The 16,542-nt window shown below is 48.6% G+C and overlaps 1 protein-coding gene across 2 annotated transcripts; it reads left to right on the forward strand.

Annotated features, from left to right (window-relative positions):
* Positions 1 to 7,516: 7,516 nt before the first annotated feature.
* LOC101046108 (saoe class I histocompatibility antigen, A alpha chain-like) lies at positions 7,517 to 10,935 on the forward strand. Of its 2 annotated transcripts, none has more exons than XM_074398273.1 (8): positions 7,517 to 7,733; positions 7,863 to 8,132; positions 8,377 to 8,652; positions 9,228 to 9,503; positions 9,608 to 9,727; positions 10,172 to 10,204; positions 10,310 to 10,380; positions 10,531 to 10,935. In XM_074398273.1, the coding sequence occupies exons 1-8, from the start codon at positions 7,532 to 7,534 to the stop codon at positions 10,624 to 10,626; spliced, it is 1,344 nt and encodes a 447-aa protein (XP_074254374.1). In that variant the 5' UTR covers positions 7,517 to 7,531; the 3' UTR covers positions 10,627 to 10,935. The 2 variants fall into 2 exon arrangements, with proteins under 2 accessions (XP_074254374.1, XP_039323284.2); XM_039467350.2 differs by having other exon boundaries at positions 10,310 to 10,357; positions 10,525 to 10,935.
* The last annotated feature ends 5,607 nt before the right edge of the window (positions 10,936 to 16,542 follow it).

Raw genomic sequence — 16,542 nt, forward strand, 5'->3', positions numbered from 1 at the left:
CATTTGGGTTGGTTCCAGGTCTTTGCTATTGTAAACAGTGCTGCAATGAATATTCCTGTGCATGTGTCATAACAGAACGATTTATAATCCTTTGGATATATACCCAGTAATGAGATTGCTGGGTCAAATGGAATTTCTATTTCTAGGTCCTTGAGGAATTGCCACACTGTCTTCCACAATGGTTGAATTAATTTACACTCCCACCAACAGTGTAAAAGTGTTCCCATTTCTCCACATCCTCTCCAGCATCTGTTGTTTCCAGATTTTGTAATGATCGCCATTCTAACTGGTGTGAGATGGTATCTCAATGTGGTTTTGATTTGCATTTCTCTAATGACCAGTGATGATGAGCACTTTTTCATACGTTTGTTGGCCTCATGTATGTCTTCTTTTGTAAAGTGTCTGTTCATATCCTTCACCCACTTTTGAATGGGTTTATTTGGTTTTCCTTGTAAATCTGTTTTAGTTCTTTGTAGATTCTGGATATTAGTCCTTTGCCAGATGGGTAGATTGCAAAAATTTTTTCCCATTCTGTTGGTTGCCAGTTCACTCTAATGACTGTTTCTTGTGCTGTGCAGAAGCTCTGGAGTTTAATTAGGATCTATATATCTATTTTGGCTTTTGTTGCCAATGCTTTTGGTGTTTTAGTCATGAAGTCCTAGGCATCAATTTTTTAATAGTGAGCATAATTTCTACAAAAAGATCTACGTGCACCACTGACAGAAAATAAAGAATATCTAAATAATCCCAGAAATAATGTTTTCAAGAAGTGGAATCTCCACTTCTCCAAAATTGAGCTATTAAGCGATATATCAGTTAAAACACTGATGAGCTTTAAAAGAAATATTTAATGAAACTGGCAAGCTGAATCTATCATTTCTATGGAAATGTAACTTCCAGTAGCCAAAATCGTTTTCAAAAAGAAGAAATTTGAAGGATGCATATGGGGTAATTTCAAGATTTACTACAAACTTCTAGTAATAAAAACTAGTGTGCCATTGGCACAAAATAGTCACAAATCAACAGAGAAGAATAAAGTACGTGAATAGAACCACACATATACACGTCTGATCCCAATTCCGACATAGAGTAGGGGCGCCCTCTTGTGTTCAGGCCCCTGTCCTGCTGCCTGGAGTCCAGGGAGACGCAAGGGAGGTCCTGGCTGAGCAGGTGTGATGGGAGCTCAGGGCCACCGTCCTTAGCCCCGTGGCCACACGGGGGCGCCGCCGCGCTGCTCTCAGGTTCTCTGAGCAGAAGAGGAGTGGGCGGTAAGTCAGGCCGAGATGGCTGACCCAGGGTTGGGCATCAGTCGGGGTGAAGGCGCCTCTGAGCAGCAAGGGACCCCACAACGGTGGGAGGAGGGGAAAGCTCTGGAGCCTTGTACCGTCCCTGAGGTTTCTGTCTCCTCCCTGCAACTCCTCTCTCCAGCCCTTCATGGCAACAGTTTGGAAAACCGAAAAGAAGAAACATTTTCTTCTACTCCTTCTTTCTTTTCCGTGCTCCTTCTCCATGTAACAACAGTAACAGGCGCATAACTTCTTTCCAGGAAGGATGAAGGATGCATGAGACTTGACACATTCTCATTTCTGGCAGAGGACCTGGGGTCTGGGGACGGAGGAGAATTTCCCTGTAATATCTTTGGAATGTTTTCAAGAATCGTTTCAAAACATGTTATGTGAAAAACATTGGCATTGTTCTGGCAATGGCCCTCGCCAGTGACCACCTCAGTTTACCCAAATGTGGCTGTGCAATGGGGCCAGGCTGAGGCCCTCCACAGTGTCGTTCATCCAGCACGCCCGGGTGTCCACACCTCAGAGCCTCGGCACAGCTGCTCCCCTGCCTGGAAGCTCATCTCCAGGCTCCCTCCAACTCTGACATTCTCCGTATTCTCATCAGAGCCCGTCCCTGCACTGCCCACTTCATGTGGCATCTCCCATCCGCTCTGACTCCACCCTGCTTTGCTTTTGCGCACCACCCTTTTACTAACATTTAAAAATTATTTACTTATTTATTGGTTTTGAGAGGGTTGTACTCTGTCACCCAGGCAGGAGGCAGGGGTGCAATCTTGGCTCACTGCCATGGTGGTTTGCTGAAGCTATTGACCCATCCTGTAAGGTCCCTCCCCTCACCCCCTACTCCCCAATAGGCCCTGGTGTGTGTGGGTTCCCTCCCTGTGTCCATGTGTTCTCATTGTTCAAATCCCACTTAGGAGTGAGAACATGTGGTGTTTGGTTTTCTGTTCCCATATTAGTCGGGCTGAGGATGATGGCTTCAAGCTTCATCCATGTCCCTGAAAAGGACATGAACTCATTCCTTTTTATGACTGTGTAGTATTCCATGGTGTATATGTACCACATTTTCTTTATCCAGTATATCATTGATAGGCGTTTGGGTTGGTTCCATATCTTTGCTATTGTAAATAGCTCTACAATAAACACACATGTACATGTTTCTTTATAGTAGAATGGTTTATATTCCTTTGGGTATGTAACCAGTCATGAAATTGCTGGGTCAAATAGTATTTCTGGTTCTTGAGGAATGGCCACACTGTCCTCCACAATGGTTGAACTAGTTTATATTCCCACCAACAGTGTAAGTGTTCCTGTTTCTCCACAGCCCTGCCAGCATCTATTGTGTCTTGACTTTTTAATAATTGCTATTCTGACTGCTGAGAGATGATATGTCATTGTGGGTTTGATTTGCATTTCTCTAATGATTGGTGATATTGAGCTTTTTTTCATGTTTCTTGGCCATATAAATGTCTTCTGAGAAGTTTCCGTTCATATACTTTGCCCACTTTTTAATGGGGCTGTTTTTTTTCTTGTATATTTGTTTAAGTTCCTTGTAAACAAACATGTCAGCTCTCATCATTCTTGTTTAAACAGCTAACAGGCATCCTAACCAGTGCAACATGGCAAGAAAATGAAATAAAAGACCAATAGAAGAACTGAGCACGGTGGTTTATGCCTGTAATTCCTACATCGTAGGAGGCTGAGGTGGGAGGATCACTTGAGTTCAGTAGTTTGTGACCAATTGGATAGTGACACCTCATCTCTACCAAGTAAAAATAATTTTAAAAGGAAAAAGATCGATAAACAGGAAAGGAAGAAATAAATATTTTTTTTCACCAGCTTCATTGTATATGTAGAAAACACTAGGAAATTTTGAAAAATTCTCTGGAATTAATCAGAATTAATCTGGAATTAATTACTGAATTTGCAAAATAGTTCATAAAATACATGTAACAAGTCACTTAGATGAACATGAAAAGATAGCAAACAATAGTAGTCATCAAAGAAATGAAAGGTGAAACCACAATGAGAAACCATCACACATCACCTGGAATAGGTAAAGTTAAAAAGACATATGATAAATCTAAATACTGGCAAAGAAGATGGAAAAAATAACAATGTCTGATATTGCTGGTAGGAATGCAAAATATGTGGCAGCCAATTTGTAAAGCGGTTTGGCAATTTCTCATACAGCTGCCCATCCGTTACCACATAACCCAGCAATCCCACATATATGTACTTATCCAAAAAAAAATTAAAGTGAAAGGCCGCACTTATAAGCAGTTATTTATAGTGGCTTCATTATTAACAAACCCTAACTGCAGTAATTGCCATATCTATCAACTGGAGAATAGAGAAACCAATAAATAAGCTGGGAGTCCAGCAATACCCGGCAGCTGCTCACCAGCAAAAATGAATGGACGGCATCATCTCAAACATTGTTAGGCTGAGTGAGAGACCAAAGGACTACATCACATATAATCCCATGTCCATGAAATTCTAGGAATTTCACTGTTGCAGTGACAGAAAGCAGAGCGGTGGTAGAGTGAAGGGAAGGGGTGAGAGTGGGAGGCAAGGATTAAATAGAAAGGGGCATAAAAAAAGTTTTTAGGGGCCGGGCGCAGTGGCTCAAGCCTGTAATCCCAGCACTTTGGGAGGCTGAGGCGGGTGGATCACGAGGTCAGGAGATCGAGACCATCCTGGTCAACATGGTGAAACCCCGTCTCTACTAAAAATACAAAACATTAGCTGGGCATGGTGGCGCGTGCCTGTAATCCCAGCTACTCAGGAGGCTGAGGCAGGAGAATTGCCTGAACCCAGGAGGCAGAGGTTGCGGTGAGCCGAGATCGCACCATTGCACTCCAGCCTGGGTAACAAGAGCGAAACTCCAACTCAAAAAAAAAAAGTTTTTAGGGAAAAGAAACTGTTCTCTACAGGGCCACAATTCCGGAGTGACAGGTGGGAACTAAGAGGAGAGGAGGGTGTGAGGGATGAGGGACAGAGAGAAGGGCTGGGGAAGCAGGAGGTGAGGAAAAGGAGCAGGGGAAAGGACTCTAAAGCAGTGGAGGAGCCTAGCAGGGGGTTCTTTGCAGGTGGTGTTTCTCTACTGGGCAGTGTGGCAGTTACAGGAGGGTAAATAATTAACAATATTCACCAAAAAGCACAACTAAAACTGGTGAATTTTATTACATATAAATGCCCTAAAAAGAAAAAAGAAAGAAAGAAAAAAAAAGGCTTGGAGTGGGATAGCATGGGGACAAAATTAGGAGAAATACCTAACGTAGATGATGATGAGTGATGGACATAGCAAACCACAGTGGCACGTGTGTACCTGTGTAACAAACCTGCATGGTCTGCATATGTATGGCAGAACTTAAAGTATAATAATAATAAAAAGAAACAAAGCAAAAAAAGAGAGAGAGAGAGGGAAAGAAGGCAAAAATAAAGACATTTGTAGATCATCAAAACCATAAAATTCATTTCCTAGGGGTCCTGTACCACATGTAATTTTAAAGGAAGTTCATCAGGCTGAAGGGAAATGATCCTAGGTGGTGACCCAGATACACCCGTTTTCTTTCATTTTCTTAATTACCTGAAGGCATATGGCTACTTTTCTAAAACAAAAGCTATTACACTGTATCATTGAGTTTATAATGTATATTGATTAATATATACAACAACTGTAGCAAAATGGTAGGTTAAATGAAGCTATACCATTGAAGTGTCCTTTATTTTGCTGGATGTAGTTTAATTTTACCTGAACTTCACTGTGAAAAGTCAAGGAATCGGGTAGCCATTCTTACAATAAAAAATCAGTGTAAAGAAATATAGCTAAAAGCCACTAGGAGAATTAAAACCATTAACTAAAAAAATCTTTTTTTTTTTTTTTTTTTTTTTTTTTTTTTTTTGAGAGGGAGTTTCACTCTTGTTACCCAGGCTGGAGTGCAATGGCGCGATCTCGGCTCACCGCAACCTAAGCCTCCTGGATTCAGGCAACTCTCCTGCCTCAGCCTCCTGAGTAGCTGGGATTACAGCCACCGGGCCCAGCTAATTTTTTGTATACTAAAAAAATCTCTACTTGACACATAAGAAAGTAGCAAAGGAAGAATACAAACAAAAAGATATGAGACAAGGCTGGGCACTGTGCCTCACACATGTAGCCCTAGCACTTTGAGAGGCCTAGGTGGGTAGATCAGTTGAGGTCAGGAGTTCGAGACCAACCCAACTAATGTAGTGAAACCCCGTCTCTACTAAAAATACACAAATTAACCAGGCATGGTGGCTCATGTCTGTAATCCCAGCTACTCTGGAGTCTGAGGCACAAGAATCACCAGGAGACAGAGGTTGCAGTGAGCCGAGATTGTGCAACTACGTTGCAGCCTGGGCAACAGAGTGAGATTCTGTCTAAAAAAAAAAAAAAAAAAAAAAAAAAAAGATAAGACAAATTGAAAACATACAGCAAAATGGTAGACCGAAATCCAACCTTTGTAAGTGAAGAAATGACATGACCCGAGTCACATTAGCAGGACTGCTGAGCACTGCGCAGAGAACAGACATGGGCAAGAGGTGAGGGGACAGTGTTAGTGCCACAATTCAGGAGTGACAGGGTGGTGGGAACTGAGGGGAGAGCAGGGTGTGAGGGATGAGAGGGGCAGAGAGAAGCGCTGGAGAAGTGGGAGGTGAGGAAAAGGAGCAGGGGAAAGAATTCTAAAGCAGTGAAAGAGCCCAGCAGGAGTTTCTTTCCATTCGTATTTAATACATTTTGTGGAACTTTCTAAAAACCAACTTATGATTCAAAAAAAGGGTTACAGTCTGGGCGCGGTGGCTCACGCCTATAATCCCAGCACTTTGGGAGGCCGAGGCGGGTGGATCACGAGGTCAAGAGATCGAGACCATCCTGGTCAACAAGGTGAAACCCCGTCTCTACTAAAAATGCAAAAATTAGCTGGGCATGGTGGTGGTGCACGCCTGTAGTCCCAGCTACTCGGGAGGCTGAGGCAGGAGAATCGCTTGAATCCAGGAGGCAGAGGTTGTGGTGAGCCGAGATCGTGCCATTTCACTCCAGCCTGGGTAACAAGAGCGAAACTCCGTCTCAAAAAAAAAAAAAAAAAAAAAAAAGGGTTACGCCGGGCGCGGTGGCTCACGCCTGTAATCCCAGCACTTTGGGAGGCCGAGGCGGGTGGATCACGAGGTCAAGAGATCGAGACCATCCTGGTCAACATGGTGAAACCTCGTCTCTACTAAAAATACAAAAAATTAGCTGGGCATGGTGGTGCGTGCCTGTAATCCCAGCTACTCAGGAGGCTGAGGCAGGAAAATTGCCTGAACCCAGGAAGCGGAGGTTGCGGTGAGCCGAGATCGTGCCATTGCACTCCAGCCTGGGTAACAAGAGCGAAACTCCGTCTCAAAAAAAAAAAAAAAAAAAGGGTTACAAAAATCCCAAATGTCCAAATAAAATATGCACACTGCTTAGATGGGCATAGTTCACAAAAACAGGTAGTGCTTGAGCTTTGGTGAAGAGCATGGAGCTCTTACAACTTTGAGATGATGGCTACAGGCTCCCGGTTGCAATATACAGTAACAAACCTGCTTCTTTGTATTCAGGAGATGTTCTGGACTCACACAGGGAAACTCGGGCTAGGGAATGAAGACAATTTTAAGTGCAACAACCCGGAGTCACAGAAGCACAGCCTTGGAAACTAAAACAAGAGCTTTATTTAATTGTAATGCTTAATGTAATATAATGTAAATGTAATTGACGCAGGTCTTTTACAGATTGGAATTCTAATCATTCAGGTTTAAAGAGAAACCCCCTGTCTCTGCACCTCCATTTCCAAGGCGAGCTCACTCTGCAGTATCAAGTTCCCCGTGGTGAGTTTCCTTGTACAAGAGTCCAAGGGGAGAGGTAAGGAGTGGGAGGCAGGGAGTCCAGTTCAGGGAACGCGGATTCCCGGACGAGAAGTGACGGAGAAGGGACTGGGCGCAGACTGGGGGTCTCTCCTCGGTTTCCACAGTCAGATCCTAGGCCAGGACTCAGGCAGACAGTGTGACAAAGAGGCTTGGTGTAGGAGAAGAGGGATCAGGACAAAGTCCCAGGTCCCAGGCGTGGTTCTCAGGGTCTCTGGCACCGGTACGGAGGGCCTTGTCTGCACTGGGGAGGCGCAGTGTTGGGGATTCTCCAGTCCCCTGAGTTTCATTTCTTATCCCAACCTGTGTCGGGTCCTTACTCCTGGATACTCATGACGCCTCCCCACTTCCCACTCCCATTGGGTGCCGGGTTTCTAGAGAAGCCAATCAGCGTCGCCGCGGTCCCGGTTCTAAAGTCCCCAGTCACCCACCCGGACTCAGATTCTCCCCAGACGCCGAGGATGGCGGTCATGGCGCCCCGAACTCTCCTCCTGCTGCTCTCGGGGGCCCTGGCCCTGACCCAGACCCGGGCGGGTGAGTGCGGGGTCGGGAGGGAAACGGCCTCTGTGGGGAGGAGCGAGGGGCCGCCCGGCGGGGACAGAGGACCCGGGGAGCCGCGCCGGGAGGAGGGTCGGGCGGGTCTCAGCCCCTCCTCGCCCCCAGGCTCCCACTCCATGAGGTATTTCAGCACCGCCGTGTCCCGGCCCGGCCGCGGGGAGCCCCGGTACATGGAAGTCGGCTACGTGGACGACACGCAGATCGTGCGGTTCGACAGCGACGCCGAGATTCCGAGGATGGAGCCGCGGGCAGCGTGGATGGAGCAGGAGGGGCCGGAGTATTGGGAGGAGCAGACACGGAGAGCCAAGGCCCACGCACAGACTGACCGAGTGAACCTGCGGACCCTGCTCCGCTACTACAACCAGAGCGAGGCCGGTGAGTGACCCCGGCCCGGGGCGCAGGTCACGACCCCTCCCCATCCCGCAAGCACCGCCTGGGTCTCCCCGAGTCTCCGGGTCCGAGGTCCACCGCGAGGCTGCGGGACCCGCCCAGACCCTCGACCGGGGAGAGTCCCAGGCGCCTTTACCGAGTTTCATTTTCAGTTTAGGCCAAAATCCCCGCGGGTTGGTCGGGGCGGGGCGGGGCTCGGCGGGCGGGGCTGACGCGGAGACGGGGCCAGGGTCTCACACGCTCCAGTGGATGTCCGGCTGCGACGTGGGGCCGGACGGGCGCCTCCTCCGCGGGTATGACCAGCACGCCTACGACGGCAAGGACTACATCGCCCTGAACGAGGACCTGCGCTCCTGGACCGCCGCGGACACGGCGGCTCAGATCACGCAGCGCAAGTGGGAGGCGGCCAATGCGGCGGAGCAAGACAGAGCCTACCTGGAGGGCGAGTGCCCGGAGTGGCTCCGCAGATACCTGGAGAACGGGAAGGACACGCTGCAGCGCGCGGGTACCAGGGGCAGTGGGGAGCCTTCCCCATCTCCTATAGATCTCCCGGGCTGGCCTCCCACAAGGAGGGGAGGAAATGGGATCAAAGCTAGAATATCGCCCTCCCTTGAACGGAGAATGACATAAGTTTTCCTGACTTTCCTTTGAGGGCCTCCTCTCCTCTCTAGGACAATTAAAGAATGACGTCTCTGAGGAAATGGAGGGGAAGAAAGTCCCTAGAATACTGATCAGGGGTCCCCTTTGACCCCTGCAGCCGCCTTGGGCACCGTGACTTTTTCTCTCAGGCCTTGTTCTCTGCCTCACACTCAAATGTTTGAAGGTCTGATTCCAGCTTTTCTGAGTCCCTCGGCCTCCACTCAGGTCAGGACCAGAAGTCGCAGTTCCTCCCTCAGAGACTAGAACTTTCCACAGAATAGGAGATTATCCCAGGTGCCTGTGTCCAGGCTGGTGTCTGGGTTCTGTGCTCCCTTCCCCACCCCAAGTGTCCTGGCCATTCTCAGGATGGTTACAATAGGTGCTGCTGGGGTGTCCCATGAGAGATGCAAAGTGCCTGAATTTTCTGACTCTTCCCATCAGACCCACCAAAGACAGATGTGACCCACCACCCCATCGCTGACCATGAGGCCACCCTGAGGTGCTGGGCCCTGGGCTTCTACCCTGCGGAGATCACACTGACCTGGCAGCGGGATGGGGAGGACCAAACTCAGGACACGGAGTTTGTGGAGACCAGGCCAGCAGGGGATGGAACCTTCCAGAAGTGGGCAGCTGTGGTGGTGCCTTCTGGAGAAGAGCAGAGATACACGTGCCATGTGCAGCACGAGGGGCTGCCGGAGCCCCTCACCCTGAGATGGGGTAAGGAGGGGGATGGGGGGGTCATGTTTCTTCTCAGGGAAAGCAGGAGCCCTTCTGGAGCCTTCAGCAGAGTCAGGGCCCCTCACCTTCCCCTCTTTTCCCAGAGCCGTCTTCCCAGCTCACCATCCCTATCGTGGGTATCGTTGCTGTGGCTGTCCTAGGAGCTGCGGTTCTCGGAGCTATGGTCATCGGAGCTGTTATGATATGGAAGAGGAAGAGCTCAGGTAGGGAAGGGGTGAGGGGTGGGGTCTGGGTTTTCTTGTCCACTGGAGTTTTCAAGCCCCAGGTAGAAGTGTGTTCTTTCTCATTACTGGGAAGCACCATCCACACATGGACCATGTGCACACAGCCTGGGGCCCTGTGTGGCAGCACTTACTCTTTTGTGAAGCAGACATGACAATGAAGGACAGGTGTATCACCGTGATGATTGTGGTGTTGGGGTCCTGATTCCAGCAGTCACAAGTCAGGGAAAGCTCCCTACTAAAGACAGACCTTAGGAGGGTGGTTGGTCCAGGACCCACACCTGCTTTCCTCGTGTTTCCTGACCCTTCCTGGGTCCCTAGTCATAGTTCTGGAAACTGCTCTTGGATCCAAAACTAGGAGCTTCCTCTAAAGTCACATGGCCCTGCCTCCTCCCTGTCCCCTCACAGGAAGTTTTCTTCCCACAGGTGGAAAAGGAGGGAGCTACTCTCAGGCTGCGTGTAAGTGGTGGGGGCGGGAGTGTGGAGGAGTCACCCACCCCGTAACTCCTCCTGTCCTGCATCTCCTGCGGGCTCTGACCAGGTCCGGTTTTTGTTCTACCCCAGGCAGCGACAGTGCCCAGGGCTCTGATGTGTCTCTCACGGCTTGTAAAGGTGAGACCCTGGGGGAGCCTGAAGTAGGCAGATATTGGGGCAGAAGGGAAAAGCCTGGGTTATGGGGATTCTTTGATCGAGACGTTTTGAGTGTATAGTCGGCTGTTCAGAGTGTCATCACTTACCATGACTGACCGGAATTTGTTCATAACTATTGTTTTCTGTAGCCTGAGACAGCTGCTTGTGTGGGACTGAGATGCAGGATTTCTTCATGCCTCCCCTTTGTGACTTCAGGAGCCTCGGGCATCTCTTTCTGCAAAGGCTTCTGAATGTGTCTGCGTCCCTGTTAGCATCATGTGAGGAGGTGGGAGACAGCTGTGTCCCCTGTGACCACTGTCCCCACGCTGACCTGTGTTCCTTCCCTAGTCATCTTTCCTGTTCCAGAGAGGTGGGGCTGGGTGTCTTCATCTCTGTCTCAGCTTCATGGTGCACTGAGCTATAACCTCTTACTTTCTTACTGAAAATAAGAATCTGAAAATAAATGTGTTTTCTCAAATATTTTCCATAAAAGGTTGATAGATTAATAAGTCAATTGCTAAAATTTGAGAGAGGAAATAAAACCTGAGAACCTTCCAGAATCCGCATGTTCGCTGTGCTGAGTCTGTTGCAGGTGGGGATGGAGAAGGCTGTGAGGAGACGAGTGTGGGCGGGGCCTGTGCCCAGTTGCTGTTGAGTCCATCATGAGCTTTACGTGGTCAGTCCTCAGCTGGGTCAGCTTCACTGCTCCATGGTCCTTGTGCTGTCAGTGAAAACGTGTCCAGCGAAAGCTGTGACCCCAGAGGCTCATACATCACCCAGGGCAGCCACTGCACATGGGAGTCTCTGTTTCTGAAACAAAGTTTCAGACCCATTCAGCTCCCGCCCTCCCTCTAGGGCTCCTCTTCTGCTCTGCTCTCCTGCCCTCTCTCCCTGCCCTGGTTCCAGTGATCTTGGTGCTGGCTCCAATCCCAACTCAGGAATCTAAAGCAGAGTCTAATTTAGATTCATATTTGTTTGTAAAAGTGGGTCCATAGTCAAGAATTGTTCTTTCCTGAAGAGAGAAGCGTGATTGTGTGCTACAGTGTGTGGAGGGGGGAGGGAGGGGCTGTTGGTGTGGGAAGAGGGATGGGGAGGGAGGACCACAAGCAGCACTGCTGAGAAACGCACAGGGCTCAATGCCAGTGTGAGGGGACCTTGTGCTGTAGCTGCCACAAAACAGCATTTGGCCTAAGGCTATGTTAGAAAAAGATACTGCCTAGAACAGGGAGGTGCTCTACAGTGATCATTCAACTGACCTTTGGTGTTGGCCAGACATAGGACAGAATGGTTCTGCATCTGGTGAACATCACTGAAGTAAAATCAGAAAAATGTCTAGCCTTTTGGAGCATGTGTTCCAGTGTGAAGAGGCAGATGCACTGTCCAGAGGACAGACAGACTATAACCAGAGTGAGGAAGGAAAGTGCTAGAGGTGGGAAGTGCTGTGAGACAGGTGATCCAGGGTGTGGGCAGTGGGGACAGAGAAGGTGGCTGTTGTGCCGGGTAGTCTGTGTGCCTTGTTGCAAAGGTGACCTTTGAGGAAAGATTTGAGGGACATGAGGAGCGTCCATGAGGATGTCTGGGGAGGTTCTTTCCAGGGAGGGGACCCTCCAGGGCAAATGCACTAGGGCAGGAAGGGGTCTGTGTTCCCAGGAGAGCAAGGAGGCCAGGAGCGCTGGACAGAGAAACTAGATGAGGTCAGAGGTGTGGTCAGAGCAGGTGGGCTTTAAGGGGCGATGCAGTGGGATCTGATCCTTGCTCTGAGTGACATGGGAGTTACAGGACACTTTTCAGCATAAAAGGGACATGATATGACTTCTCTTTTAAAAGGATGTCACTGACTGCTAATGCCGAGAACAGAACTGAGAGGCCAGGGATGAGGGAGGCAGAGGGGAAAACAGTGGGAAGCGAGTGCCGTATTCCAGGCTGGAGATGTCGTTACCTCAACTGGGGTGTAAGCAGGGGAAATAGTTGGACGTGAGGGGATTCTGGATGCATTTCAAGATGGACTCACAGCATTTGCCAGTGGATTGTATCTGTGGTGTGAGAAAGAAGAATCAAGGACACCCATGGTTATAAAATAAGTGAGTAGAAGGAAGGGTGGAGCTGCTGTCAGTGGAGATGGGGGGACTCTGGCAGGAGCATGCTGAGGAGGGGGCATCCCAGGCACTCAGAGGAGGAGATGTCTACTCGGAATGCAGGTGAGGGAGCTGGGGTGGAGTTGGACAGACAACTCCAGAGTTTAGGAGAAAGGACTGGGCCAGAAAATAGACGACTTAGGAGGTGACACCACATAAACGATACTTAAAACCTCAAGCATGGATGAGGGCACCAAGGCAGTGATTGTGGGAAAGAATGAGAGCAGGGACTGAACCCTGGACCTCCAGTTCTAAGGGGTCTGATCAGACCACACCCAGAGCAGACTTCACAGTTCTGACCCCACGCCTAGAGGACGCTTAGACAAGGACCTCCCATGTGCACAGGAATCACCTGGACGTGGTGCTGAGATCCAGGAAGTTTGGAGTCAAGCAAGAGATTCTGGATTATGACAAGGCTGGAGCTCCTGCTGCTGGTCTCCAGATCACACCTGGAATAGAAAGAACACGTGGATCCCACATGTCTGTGCATCGGCCTTGACTGTAGGGCTTGTTATATAATTGATTCCTCGGTCTTGTGCATAATACTGTGAGACATGGGTTCTAGAAAGTGGCCTGAGGATTTTCTAATCCCCCACCAGCAATCCTGTCACTCAGCCAGATTGGGAACCACTGAGATCAGAGATCAGAGAGTGCCCAGGGTGGGTGGGTCAGGTGGGTTTTCAAACCTTGGTTAAAGGAGGACTTTTCTCACAGCAAGGAAAGTCAGGATGTACATCATCAATTATGAGATATGATATTCCCTGTTGATCTCTCCACCATGGCGTAGAGGCCAGGTAGACAATTCCGGATGTGGCTCTCACAAAGAACACGTCTGAATGCTGCTCTCTGACACTGCTCCACACACTGATTTCTCACTCACTTCTTGGAGCAAACTATGGAAAACAAATTTCTCTAATGTACACATAAAGTAATATATCTGGTATTGGGGGCCAATTTTATTGTGGGGAAGGCCACAGAACCAGGATGGAAACCACACATTTAGGGAGAGAACCCACAGCCCACCCTGGATCAGGTCTCTCCTGGGAACAACTGCCCCTGCTGCTGAGCACAGACGCCAGTGCTCACACCTCTGACGCCCTGGTGCTGGACACTGGACCCTGAGGCTAGGACAGATGTCACTGCTGCACTTGAAAACTGGGCATCACCACTGCCACTCAGCCACCTTTACTAAAATGGATTCTACACAGTCCCAGCCTCTCTGTGTCGCCTCATTCCGGCTCAGAGTCTGGCAGTGATATAGGAGTTAAGAAGAAATTATTTAGGCAGATAGTGAAGGTACAGAAGTCCTCAGTAAGGTTTTCCTTTTAATGAAAAGTGGCCCCTAAATTATTTTGTTTTCTAACAAAAAGCAGCCTGTAAAATCAAGTTTCAGACACAGACAAGCCAGCTGGGAGCTCTCACGGGTGAATGCGGCAGCTGTGACAATAGGAGAAGGACACCTGGGACTAGGCATGGTCACCATAGTGGCTCCATCTTCCCTTCACTTCACCAGCCACGTGTACAGTAAGGAGCAGACAGCATGGCACACACCTAGTGGAAAACCTATTTGCATAATAACATTAGGGTGGGGTGAACAACCTTTCCCACACACTATGTAAATGTCACACCTGGTCCAACCAACCTGTGGGCCCTACATAAATCAGACACCATCTCCTCAAGCCCGCCTATAAAATCCGAGCACTCCCATTGCAGGCCAAAATTCCCTTTGGGGCACTCCTCTCTCTCGCCAGAGACAGAGCTGTTCCCCATTGTCTTTCTTTTGCCTATTAAATCTCTGCTCCTAAATTCACTCCTCGTGTGTCAGTGTCCTTCATCATCTTGGCCCAAGACCATGAAACCTGAGTATTTTCCCAAGACAATGACGCTGCTTCAGCAGGCGCTCATCTGACTGGTGCAGCCTAAGACTCATGTCTGTGGTCAACTGCAGGGGTGACTGGAGTGTTGTACTCTTCTAGAAAGGGTGGTGGTTTCTGTCTCCTCTCAAAACTTTGCATGTTGCAGGCCGGGCACAGTGGCTTATGCCCATAGTCCCAGTACTTTCGGAGGCCAAGGCAGGTGGATCACCTGAAGTCAGGAGTTTGAGACCAGCCTGGCCAACATAGTAAAACCCCATCTCTACTAATAACACAAAATTAGCCAGGCATAGTGGCGCATGCCTGTAATCCCAGCTACTCAGGTGAGTGAGGCAGGAGGATCACTTCAGCCTGGGAGGCCAAGATTCCACTGAGATGAGATCGTGCCATTGCACTCCAGCCTGGGCAATAAGAGCGAAACTCCACCACACACACACACACTTTACATGTTGTAAACCAAAAACAAACTTCCAAACCACCCTTCCCAACCATCTTAATGCACACCCTCCTCAGCCAGGGCACTCAACAGTTCACCTGGAAGACTGGCTCAGGCCACCATGGGAAGCAGGTGTTGAACATGCCTCATTATGCCCTCTTCCCTTTTAGAATTTAGGAAAAGCTGACCAGCATTTACCATCAACACAGACCTTAAGTCTGATCAGAAACATTTCCAGTCTATTCTCTCTGAAGCCTGCCACCTGGAGGCCTCACCTGCATGATAAAATTTTGGTCTCCACAACCTCTTACCATAACCCAGACATTCCTTTCTATTGCCAATCAGAACATTTTCAAATCTACCTATAAGCCAGAAGCACTAACCCCCAACCCCTGCTTGCTTCAAGTTGTCCTGCCTTTCTGGACCAAACCAAGGTATATCTTTTTTTTTTTTTTTTTTTTTTTTTTGAGACGGAGTTTTGCTCTTGTTACCCAGGCTGGAGTGCAATGGCGCGATCTCGGCTCACTGCAACCTCCGCCTCCCGGGTTCAGGCAATTCTCCTGCCTCAGCCTCCTGAGTAGCTGGGATTACAGGCACGCGCCACCATGCTCAGCTAATTTTTGTATTTTTAGTAGAGACGGGGTTTCACCGTGTTGACCAGAATGGTCTCAATCTCTTGACCTCGTGATCCACCCGCCTCGGCCTCCCAAAGTGCTGGGATTACAGGCTTGAGCCACCGCGCCCGGCCACCAAGGTATATCTTAAACATACTTGATTGATGTCTCATATCTTCCTAAAATGTGTAAAACCAACCTGCACCCCAAACACCTTGAGCACATGTTCTCAGTGTCTCCTGAGAGCTGTGTCATGGGCTGTGGTCACTCATATTTGGCTCAGAATAAATCTCCTCAAATATTTTACAAAGTTTGAGTCTTTTCATCAACAGTGTGGAATTCTGATGTAATAAGAGGGTTCAAGTGCTGAGTGTGAGAGGTGGGAAAAGAATGACAAATTTTAATTCTTGGAGCAGTGATCCAAGACAAAAACTTTATCTGGTACCTGGTAGGCACTCAGAGTGTCTGAATGAACCAGTGACGAATAAATAACATCTTTCCACCAATGCCCTTGAAAGTAAGTTATTACATCAAGTGTTTGTCTATCCCAGTTCATACTCTAGATTACTGGACTGGCATTGTGTGGTGGTGAAATGATTATTCACACATCTTCTCTCAGCATTGTCTCTTACTAGGATTTTAAAACCCAGGTTTGTAAGATCTCAGCGGATCTGGGTGCACGCTGATGTTTTATATTAATATTTTTATTTTCTTGTGTGTGGACATATTTCTGGGGAAAAAGTCTCTAACATTTATTAGTTGTTTTTGCTTGCTTGTTTGTTTTGAGACAGAGTCTCGCTCTGTCACCAGGCTGGAGTGCAGTGGTGCAATCTTGGCTCACTGTAATTTCGGCTTCCCGGGTTCAAGCCATTCTCCTTCCTCAGCCTCTGGAGTAGCTGGGATTACAGGCGTGTGCCACCACACTCAGCTAATTTTTGTATTTTAAGTAGAGACGTGGTTTCACCATGTTGGCCAGGATGGCCTCGATCTTCTGACCTCATGATTTGCCTGTCTCAGCATCCCAAAGTGCTGGGATTACAGATGTGATGTGAACCACCATGCCTGGCCACATTTATTAGTTTTTATGTGACCTCTCAGAGGCGTAAAA

Source organism: Saimiri boliviensis, chromosome 4 (genome assembly GCF_048565385.1).
Source record: "Saimiri boliviensis isolate mSaiBol1 chromosome 4, mSaiBol1.pri, whole genome shotgun sequence".
Taxonomy (NCBI): Eukaryota; Metazoa; Chordata; class Mammalia; order Primates; family Cebidae; genus Saimiri; species Saimiri boliviensis.